Source organism: Ctenocephalides felis, unplaced genomic scaffold (assembly GCF_003426905.1).
Source record: "Ctenocephalides felis isolate EL2017-DRISC unplaced genomic scaffold, ASM342690v1 CF-g0.4_SCAFFOLD_00126, whole genome shotgun sequence".
In the NCBI taxonomy this organism is placed as follows: Eukaryota; Metazoa; Arthropoda; class Insecta; order Siphonaptera; family Pulicidae; genus Ctenocephalides; species Ctenocephalides felis.
The window spans coordinates 1-11,619 of NW_020536280.1; the positions used below are offsets into that span (position 1 = coordinate 1).

The 11,619-nt window shown below is 30.1% G+C and overlaps 1 protein-coding gene and 1 long non-coding RNA gene across 2 annotated transcripts; both read right to left on the reverse strand.

Annotated features, from left to right (window-relative positions):
• Nucleotides 1-3,415: 3,415 nt before the first annotated feature.
• Nucleotides 3,416-5,431, reverse strand: LOC113377139. Its single transcript, XR_003367091.1, has 5 exons — nucleotides 5,319-5,431; nucleotides 4,531-4,536; nucleotides 3,929-4,040; nucleotides 3,796-3,865; nucleotides 3,416-3,485 (listed from the first exon to the last, which is right to left on the reverse strand). It is a non-coding gene; the product is annotated as an uncharacterized LOC113377139 (long non-coding RNA).
• A 2,633-nt stretch (nucleotides 5,432-8,064) lies between these two features.
• On the reverse strand, nucleotides 8,065-11,365 carry LOC113377057 (serine protease inhibitor 27A-like). The gene is made up of 4 exons (XM_026617273.1): nucleotides 11,300-11,365; nucleotides 8,538-8,657; nucleotides 8,312-8,465; nucleotides 8,065-8,225 (listed from the first exon to the last, which is right to left on the reverse strand). The coding sequence occupies exons 1-4, from the start codon at nucleotides 11,363-11,365 to the stop codon at nucleotides 8,065-8,067; spliced, it is 501 nt and encodes a 166-aa protein (XP_026473058.1).
• Between the last annotated feature and the right edge of the window lie 254 nt (nucleotides 11,366-11,619).

Here is an 11,619-nt window from a genome sequence, read left to right on the forward strand (position 1 = left end):
TGATCATAATAGAATTAGATTACAAAAATTGTAATATATTTTATGAAATTCATTCAAAATAATAAATCATCGCCGAAAAACGAATTAATGAGTATATTAGTGTTTATGATAACATCAACAAATATATTAATGTTTAAATACCTATACCTATACGGTGCGTTTTTAACATATATCACTGAAAATTGTCTGTGAAATGAAAAACTTCAAATAAAGTTTAGTTAGTTTTATTCAAAACTTCCAATCAATGTATCACAGTATTTAATAATACAATTATATTAATTTATTCTTACAATTGCAGTAATGAAAATGACTAAAATACATTAACATTTGTCTAATTGTATAATAATAAATATATATATATATATTATATATTGCTACAATACTGTGTTATTTATATATATATAACTATATATATATATATATATATGATATACACCTAGTCTGTTTTTACACGGTAGATTGGTTCCAGAAGAAGCCGTGTAAAAGACATTGATCTTATACAAAAATGGGTTGATTTGTTCCTAATCTCTAAAACCTATTAAAGTTAGTGAAAAAAAAAGTTTTTAACAACAAGAATTCATATTTATTTTATTAAATCAATATATAATGCTATTTTCACAAGCATAGTAATTAATGATAAAAAAGATATGCACTCTAATCTTAAAAGTATTATAATTAAATGTATAGCAAGTTCAGGAACTAAAAAAATATGTTGTGAACAAAAAGAATAGGTTTTCAATTTTTAAGGTAAAAAAATAAAATAAATAGAATACGTGATAATCATAAATACAACAACATAAATTTAATTGCTGTCGTCATCAGTTATTCGCATTCCTCTTTGACCAGTAAAAATTGTTTGTACGCGCTAAAGCGGAATTCACTTAAATCTTTAAGCTAGTGTTCGCAAACTATCGATACTATCGATGGTTTCAGACTTTTCACTTTCAGAAAATACTTTTTTGTGATATGAACATACTTCGCAAAAATTAAATATGACAAAAAAAATTTAAGTACATAAAATTTGAAATCGTGCTAAATGGAATAAAATCGTATAAAAAAATTAAAAATATTCATTTTCAAACCGTGTTATATCAAAACCGTGTAGAAAAAGACCGTGTAAAAACAGACTTAGGTGTATATATATATATATATATATATATATATATTATATATATATATATAACACAGTATGATATTAAATTAAGTGATATTTATAGCTAAGAAAAAAAAAGTGCGCCATTTAAAGAAATAATAGAAAGTATAATATTTAAACAAGAGAAAACATCGGTTTGACACATTAAATGTTTAAGGCACTCGACTGACATAATGGTTTGGAAAAAAGCAAAGTCTATTGTCAACGCGTTTCTACCGAGTCAAAGCAATGACGCAGAGTTCTACCGAGTCGAAGCAAAGGTATAAAGAGCTTCACCAAGATGCGGCAAGATGTTTGCAAACACCCAAACAGTGAAGAAACTGTTCTACACAATTGACTACACTAAAGAGTGCACTCAATTAGTATCCCTATTAATAACACAGAAATTTTTAAAATGTAGACATGTTTAAATATTTCTGTAATTTACGTTACAGCATGATGTGATTTAGCCGTGAAGTGGCTCATAATTAAATTAAAACAACAAATTAAATTAAATACAATATATTTATTCATTATTTCATTAACATCTAAGCACTTAACTATTTAATATATCATAGTAGGCATCTCCTCTGGTGAAGAGACGGACGGACGGACGGACGGACAGCATAATTAGTAGATCAAATGATTGTTCTCACTCATGAGCAACTTGAGCGTTGAAGAGCACTTGGCTTGAAGTTGTTTACTCTATAAACGAAAACAATGAATTAGTAACAAGTCTCATAAAATATACTATAAAGAATAAATTACCTGATTAATCATGGAGCGGTGTCTTCCACGTAACCCCATTAAGACCTTCATAGTAAATCTCAACAAGTGGTTTTTATAATAACTGCATAATTAAGTTAGTGAGGTTAGTCATGTTATTGAGTTAATAAGAGTTAAGTTAATCATGCATAATTATAGACAGTCATTGAAAAATACCACTTGCGAGCCATTCACATGAATGAGTGTTCAGGAGCTTGGAAGCTCCTGAGTTTAAGGCTTCAGTAATAGTTGGATCGAGAAGATCTGCAAAAAAAAAAGAAACATCATAGGAATGTTCGCATTTATACTGATTATGGATGAACACATACCTGGTAAAATGTTTCTGGAAAGATTCTTGGTGAAGGGATCTGTGTGCAGAGTAGCAGTGGTTGAAAGGATCTGGAAAAAATAAACATGTTATTTATTGTTCACATTTATACTGATTATGGATAAATCACATACTTGATAAAAGGTTTCAGGAAGGATTCCTGGTGAAGGAGTCAAAGTTCAGAGCCAAGTAGTTGAAAGGACCTGAAAAAAAAATAAACATGTTATTTATTATTCACATTCATACTGATTATGGATAAAAACGTATTTTTTAAATTAGTTTCAGAGCGATTCCTGGTGAAGGGGTCAGTGTGCAGACCAGCAGTAGTTGAAAGGACCTGAAAAAAAATAAACATGTTATTAATTGTTTACATTTATACTGATTATGGATGAAAACGTACTTTTTATATTATTTTCAGAGCGATACTGGTAAAGGGGTCAGTGTGCAGAGCAGTAGTGGTTGAAAGGATCTGAAAAAGAATAAACATGTTATTTATTGTTCACATTTATACTGATTATGGATAAAACGTACGTTTTAAATTATTTTCAGAGCGATTCCTGGTGAAGGGGTCAGTGTGCAGAGCAGCAGTGGTTGAAAGATCTAAAAAAAAAATATGTTATTTATTGTTCACATTTATACTGATTATGGATAAAACGTACTTTTTAAAATATTTTCAGAGCGATTCCTGGTGAAGGGGTCAGTGTACAGAGCAGCAGTAGTAGAAAGGACCTGAAAAAAAAATAAACATGTTATTTATTATTCACATTCATACTGATTATGGATAAAAACGTATTTTTTAAATTAGTTTCAGAGCGATTCCTGGTGAAGTGGTCAGTGTGCAGACCAGCAGTAGTTGAAAGGACCTGGAAAAAAAAATAAACATGTTATTAATTGTTTACATTTATACTGATTATGGATGAAAACGTACTTTTTATATTATTTTCAGAGCGATACTGGTAAAGGGGTCAGTGTGCAGACCAGCAGTAGTTGAAAGGATCTAAAAAAAAATATGTTATTTATTGTTCACATTTATACTGATTATGGATAAAAACGTACTTTTTAAAATATTTTCAGAGCGATTCCTGGTGAAGGGGTCAGTGTACAGAGCAGCAGTAGTAGAAAGGACCTGAAAATTAAATAAACATGTTATTTATTATTCACATTCATACTGATTATGGATAAAAACGTATTTTTTAAATTAGTTTCAGAGCGATTCCTGGTGAAGTGGTCAGTGTGCAGACCAGCAGTAGTTGAAAGGACCTGGAAAAAAAAATAAACATGTTATTAATTGTTTACATTTATACTGATTATGAATGAAAACGTACTTTTATATTATTTTCAGAGCGATACTGGTAAAGGGGTCAGTGTGCAGAGCAGTAAAGGATTTGAAAAAGAATAAACATGTTATTTATTGTTCACATTTATACTGATTATGGATAAAACGTACTTTTTAAATTATTTTCAGAGCGATTCCTGGTGAAGGGGTCAGTGTGCAGAGCAGCAGTGGTTGAAAGGATCTAAAAAAAAATGTTATTGTTCACATTTATACTGATTATGGATAAAAACGTACTTTTTAAATTATTTTCAGAGCGATTCCTGGTGAAGGGGTCAGTGTACAGAGCAGCAGTAGTAGAAAGGACCTGAAAAAAAATAAAGATGTTATTTATTGTTCACATTTATACTGATCATAGACAAAAACGTACTTTTTAAACTATTTGCAGAGCGATTTCCGGTGAAGTGAGTCCGTGTTCAATTTTCACTCGATACTCAACAATTTGCTTGATATGATTTCTTGTGGCCTCCATGTGATTTCATCTTGATGACCAGAAATAGAATGTAGAAATTTACTAGCAGTTTAAGAATTGCACTTGGTTTTATATAAAATGCATTAACATGAATTGAAAACAGTAAAAATTAAAATTTAATGTAATATGTCAAATCCACATTGCATAATCTCAAATGATTCAAACGACCACATTATTTTTCAATAGTTAAATAGATTAGTGTATTAGTATTTGTTATTAATAATAAAACTACTGATGCTACCTAACTAATAAATTAACCCACATGCAAGACATACCGTGATCATTCGAATCATGAAATTCAATGCCTTAATGATTTTGTAAATTTCTAAAAGTTATAGTGACAACTAAAGTATCGATCAATTAATATCTTGAACAAAATCACCGCTTAATAAATCTATTTGTACCAAATGCAATTCCAATAAATACCACATTCAGAGCGTCACAGTAACAATGTTCGTATAAAAACTGAAGGACTCTGGTAGCAGCAAACGCAAACCTACCCGCACCTACAAAATACACAAATTATTATTGAATTTAGTTGATTATACATACATTATTAAATGTCATTGTTGATGCGTCACCAAAGCTGTCTTCGTGTGCAATGCAGCGCTCCAGCGAAGCACAGAATAATCTTTGTTTGCATCTTTATATTCATTCAAATTGTAACTATTCTTTGTCAATTTGTTGTTCAAATTGTAACTTTTTTTCAAGTAAAAGAAATAAAATTATGCATTTAAAACAAAAAATGGCTTTCATGGAAAAGTAATTTTGCTTTAAAATTCTTGATGACATGATGATTGTGGTCCAATTTACACAATATTTCTGATCTATAAATTGAAGTGAATTAGCAGATAATAATGATGTAAATAAGACTTCAAATTAAACGTTCCGTTTAAATGTACTCATAGTAATTCTCAAAATGAATTAACAGTCATTATTTTTTACTTTCACAACGTTTTACTATTACTTTCGATCATTTCTTCTGCACAATGACCGCCAGCCATTCAATGGTGCACTCTTGCTCAGTCAACAAAATAATAATGTGTAGTTTTATTTAACAGTGTGCACCAAATGATGCAAAAAGAAATAATTAGATAAAATATATCCGGCGTACGTCTTAGACAGTAGTGCGACTTGAGCAAAAACTACATAAATCGAGCACACGTTTTCCAAAAAAAAAAAAAACAAATTATGAACGGTTTCAATTAAATCTAAAACATCTTAAAACACGAAATGTAATCCGAGTGAATCCGCAAAGAGAAATATAATTAGCACAAGTGCAACGTACCAGGTGACGCTCGCAGGTCGCATGTACTCCACAGGCAGCGAAGGGTCAGGCCCGCTCGTCCGTGTTCGACGAAGTCTCGTTGTCTTCCTCCAGCGATCGCCACGATGAAAATGAACTCTCGCAATGACAACTCCCTCCCCCAACTCCTATAGTCGCAAAGCATAGATGTGCAAAAGACTTGTAGACGTGCGACTGCAGAGCGCGCACGTTCGCTCGGTCGAAGATGGCGTTTCAGAAACTCGAACGCCTCTTCTGTTTTGAAATCGAAACGACGTTTATTTGAATCTTCAATTTTAACAATAAGGGTTTTATAAATTAAATAACAATATTCCATTCTTTTAATAAACTCTCTAAAAATTTACACTGCAATGAATTAGTCGTTGGTTATTGAAATAAATAAATTTGGTGTAGAATAAATTTCTAAATATACAGACAAGTTTTCACTGTTTTATTTATATATCACTCATAGACATGAATAATTTTGAAATCTATTAACGAAAGCAATTTTCTAATAAAATCATAATAGTTTAGTGGAATTGCTTTTAAATTTTGATAGAAAATTTAGTTCTACATTCCTGCAACACGTGAATCCATTAAATATTATATAAATACAAACATTTTTTTTTTCAAGTTTTTGCTTACAATAAAATTACTAATGATGATACAAACTAGCCACAAAACATTTGTAAACTAGCAAAGTTAGCGCAAAAGAAAGAGTCGTACTGTGTACTTATTAAGAGTAGAGTTGGTTAAATATTTTGAAATATAAAAAAAGCAAACCAACGTCAAAAGAAAAATATTAATTAATTCAAAAAATGTTTAATATTACATTTTTCTTTAAATTTCGTTTATTTTAAATAATCAAAATCAAATGACATTCTGTGAGAAAACACAAAATAAGCAATTTGAATTATCTAGTGAAAACAAACCACTCCTTTGCAAAGTTGAAAAACAATTAACAGAATAACATATAATAAATACTTCTTTTTGCATTTTATGATTATTTTAATTGATCATTACAATTTTTACAAGTGTATATCAATAATTAAATATTTTATAACTACTTAAGACTAATTTTATAAAAAAATTAGTACAGTAATCTATGTGATTACATATTGATTTAATCAGTTAGTATAAGTTTTACAATGAAACAAAACTCTAAACAAAATTTTCATTCGAATCAAACAAGTTTCAAATCTAAATTTACTGCAATCATCATATAATAAATATTCTTCAAACAGCTTAAATGGTGTTCATAATAAAATAAAACCAATTTTCAAAACATAAAAAATTTAAAAATTTATTTTTAGAAATGTGAAAATACCATACTAGATATATGTCGAAACATACACACACACATATACATCACAAACATTATAAAGTTATTGGTATATATAAGAACGCAAGTAAATATATACACACTGTAATACTATGCTATACATAAATTTAAAATCTTGTTTAAATATACGTTGCATAACTTTAGCTTTTTTATGCCTGTAAAGATAATTATATATTTCTCAAATTCATATTACTGCAGGCCAAAATATCAAACAAAAGTTGGAAATTTTGAGACTATTCTCCCTTCCTGATAGTTACCAGAGCAACAGGGAACGTGCAGGAAAAATTATAGCTTCACTAAAGGTTGAACACATTCAAACGTTGTTAATATTATTTATATTTTTATTACTTTTTATTCCTCCAGGCCAAGAATCCTGCCTACCATCTAGATTTCGACACCAGGATTTACATTTCTCACATGATCCAGCCAACAAGGCAGCGCTTCAACGCAATTGCCAAAATGTTCTACGACTCGGATATCGTGTCTATAGATTTCACAATAAATAAAAATAACAGTGATGGTACTGTCACCAAATACGATAGTGCTGCCATTATGAATCAGTGGGTTGCCAATGTTACAAGGAGACACATCACGGAATTGGTCAACCACGGCAGGTGGTGAATTTTTAATAAAATTGATTTTTATTTGACCACATATTGACAAATTTATTTTTATATCCGCTCCAGCGGATGTTTATGGTGCTGTTATGGTGCTGTTGAACGTCATATACTTTAAATACAACGTTGGGAAAATTCTACTTGGATGTCGATAAATAAATTACATAAAAAAATAAATTAAATTTTAATATATATACTAGATGGTCCAACAGACGTTGTCCTGTACCCACGTCTACAATTTTTTACAATCCTCTACTAATATATACAGTTCACCTAACAATTATAAGAATGTTTTTTTAATTACTCTTCACACCAAAATGCATATACATCATTATGACTAATCTTAACTGCTTTAGATAAAATGATGAGTCTCAATTTCCGCACTAAATTGGAAATTGAAGTCTTTTAAATGGTACAACAAAATCAGAAAAAATTAATATAGTATCAGCGGTAAAAGTACAATACTACCTTGGATTTTTTCTAATTGTTCAATAATGTTGCCTACAATTTTTAATGGGTTTTTAGTAATTATAATATCTAAATTACATCTTTCTTAGTAATAATTTAATATACATTATTACCAGAGATGCTCAGCGCCCGCTTTGCCAATTCCCTACTATTATTTTACCTGTTTTAACCATAGACCTTATATACATGGACTGCTAGTCCCCATACATTTCTCATTATTTATTATGTATATTATGATATTCAATTATTAAGATGCTTATTGTAAGACAATGAGATGAAAACAAAATGAAGATATATTATTAATAACAATTTTTGATTCTTTTTATTCATTACTTGTTTCTAATGGGTTCAATTGAAGTTTTAAAACTTCTCCTATGAATAGAATTGTTCCACTTGTCTTGTCTTGAATAAAAAACATAAAAGGTCTTGTTGCCGAGAAGAATACCTCGCGATCGTTGCCAAATTTATTGGTCAGGACAATTTCTAAAGAATAAAATGTAATATTATACACATATAAAGAAAAGACATGTACAGGGTGCCTGGGTATGTATCATTTAATACATCATTACCTGTAGCAGCATATACTGTACTTCCTTTCCCGTTAATTTCAATGCCAGCCTTTTGGATTATTCCAGATATTGATAATGTATCCTGTGGCGATAGCCCTCTTGCAATACCAGGCAGTGAGGACGTAGTTGGACTGAACACTGACTGCAGGCCCATCTAAATAATAAACTTTCAATTTCAAATCGAATAATTCTAAATAATGATGCTCTCGATCAGTAGAGGCCTTACCTCTTTTAAAGTATCAACAAGTTTTGTTTTAAAATCAAACTTGTACTTTGGTAAGGTAACATTGAGTTCAACTTCATCCATTAGCCACAATTGCTGCCTCAGTAGTTGGGCGTTCAAATTCTGTTGTAAATAGTTAGTTAGTTGTAAATAGTTCTATTCTAACTCTTTTGAGTCATGATAGAGAAAGACTCCTTGCTGTCTCATAAAAGGTACTGTGATTGGCCTAATAATAAAAATGGTGATAAATTGATTACTCCATTTGTTTATAGAAAACATTTGTTGATTTTTTTTATAAATATATACAGGGCCGTGTCTGGTCAGCATGCAGTGCGTGCACCGCGGCGGCCAAACAGAAAAAAACAACAAATTCAAAGGCGGCCATAACAAAAAGTGGTCGTAATAAATAGCTGTCGCATTAAAAGTCTACTGAATTAAAAGGCGGCCAACTCATTCGCTGCCGTATTGAAAGTCCGCTGTATATATCTAAAAAACCACCGTAGTAAAAATCAGCCAAAGGCGGCCGTATTTAATGCGAGAGCGAATCAAAAACAGGAAAGTCTAAGCTCTGTTCACAAATAATTTTTATTTGTAAAAACTTGGTATAAGTGGCAAATTGCGTAAACTTTCCAACATGTGTTAATAATCCGCTTAAATATAAAAAATATATTAATTCAAGAGTACATTGCAATGTAAAAAACTATCGCAGTTTGTAATAGTTTTTGAATTTTCAAAATCGATTCACGAATGTAGGCTATATATATATAACGTGGACAAATAATTTGATTTCCTACTTAAAGATTATGCATTTTTAAGGAAACGTCGGCTAAAGATGAAATTTTGACTCACGTAAAAAAGCGCTGCTCCTTTTTTCAAACTTTGATAGCATTTTAAAAATTAAAACAACTTACCGTAGTGTCGAAATATTTACTTATTTTTGAGACCGTGATCACTATCGGCAATAAAGTTTTATAAATATCATCGTAACGAAATATTTAACAATTCAATACGAAGAAACGATCCGACCGATCTCTTAAAACAAATCAGCACGATCCCCAATTGATATCTTTTGAACAGTTTCTGATTTTTTAAAATCGATGCAGGATTTTCGAGTTTTTGAGAGAACGGAGCATCCAATTTAAATGATCTAAAAACATTCAATTTGTAATGATGGGGAGAAGTGGTAATTAGATTTTGTCAAAGGCAGGTCCAGCCGTTACGGAGATACTCTGCTAAATGTGCAAGAAATGATAGTTTTTGAGAGAACTAAGCGTCCGATTTGAATGATTCAAAGAACTTTCTACTTATTTTAACAATTTTTTTTGTGTATATCGAAAATAATTCAGATTTTATTTTCAATTCTGACTAAAGTTTTATATCTCACATATACTAAAGAATTATTATATGCTTTTAAAAAGAATAATAGTTATTGATTTTGAATTAGAGGTTGAAAAAATACTATATACATACTACAATGCGAAGAGATAAAATATATTTTATCAAAAACCATATAACTCTTCGCATTGTAGTATTTATAGTATTTATTCAACTAATTCAGAATTAATAATTATTGATAATATTCATTCTGAAAGCATCTAATAATTTTTTCAAGTTCTGAAAAAAAAAATTAAAAACATTAACCACATATTAAAAAGCAAAGATTATTTTGCAAAAATTTTATTTTATGATATTTCGATATTAGTTAATTACCAGTGATGCGCACACATATATTGACACATTTATGTTTATTAATTAACATAATTATTTAAATATTTTAATTTTGATAATTATATGTACTTAATTAGGATGCAACTTTTTTCCTCACCACCCATGGGGTAAAGTTGCCAGGCGCGTTTTTTTAATGTGGTGTCGCCACAGAAATAGATACTTCTATTCATATTTACGTTTCTAACATTTCAGATGGAAATGGATATAGTCTAAATACTACTAAGTATCGATTTGTGCAGCCCGAAACCACTTAAACTGACTTACAAACTAATTATACCTAACTGACCCGAATATATCGCGAAAAGAAGAACCCCCGCGAAGTGACCTAATGCACCCAAAAATTTCGGTTTTTAAAAATGAAAGAACCTCTCGTGGTGAAGAAAAAAATCAATATAAAATGTGTACTTTAGTATTTTAGCGGTGATTGTAAATTTATAAAAAAAGAGCATTTACATGATGTACCCCCCAGATACACCATGTAAACACTTGGAAAAAAACTTCATAGGTTCCCAGCTTATGAAGTTTAAGGACAAATGATAATTAATTAATTAATGTAAAGAAGAGTGCAAAAAATATAAGAGAGGTTCTTTCATGGCGCCACCCTTTTGAGCTCTGAATAAAAGTACGCGAATAACCTCAAAAAAGGTACGACCGAAGATTTTAATGTCAAAACGTCTCCTAACGTAGTCAGTATGAAGATTCTTCAATTCTTGAATTGAATGTTAAAGGACCAGCATCTGGAATAAAAAAGAACATTAGTAATGCATACATCGATGTTATATATAGAGATTTTATAAAACAGTTGATGTCTTACCAAAAGATCCCTCGTGAAAGGGTCTGTGTAGAGCTTGAATTTTTAAGCTACATAAAATCTATAAAAAATTTTTCATAATGCAAAGCGATTTAGAAATTGAGTGATAATTCATTGTCAAATAAAATATATATTCAGAAATTAAAAAAAAATGAAAAAAAATTAACACCAAATAAAAATAATGGTGCGCTGATTTATATTTAATTATTGATTATTGGACATTTACTTGAAAATTTGCTTTAGCTAGTTTACCAACTATCACGCGAGGCTGACCAATTTGCAATTCAATCATTGCAGTAAATTCTAATTTATCAAACTTATTAGTCCTCTTTGAAAAGCATTTATTCCGAAGTCCTAAAATGTTTGTCCATGGTGTACAAATTTCCACATAATTGTTCTGCACAAGATTTACTATTCTATCGAAGAGATTTTGTTAGGAATTGTAATGGTCATCTTCATTTAATTTCTGGCCTTCAGGAGTTGACTGAGATTTTAAATAATCCTGAGGAGACAATCTTCTTTACTGAGGACATATTGCTATTTTGT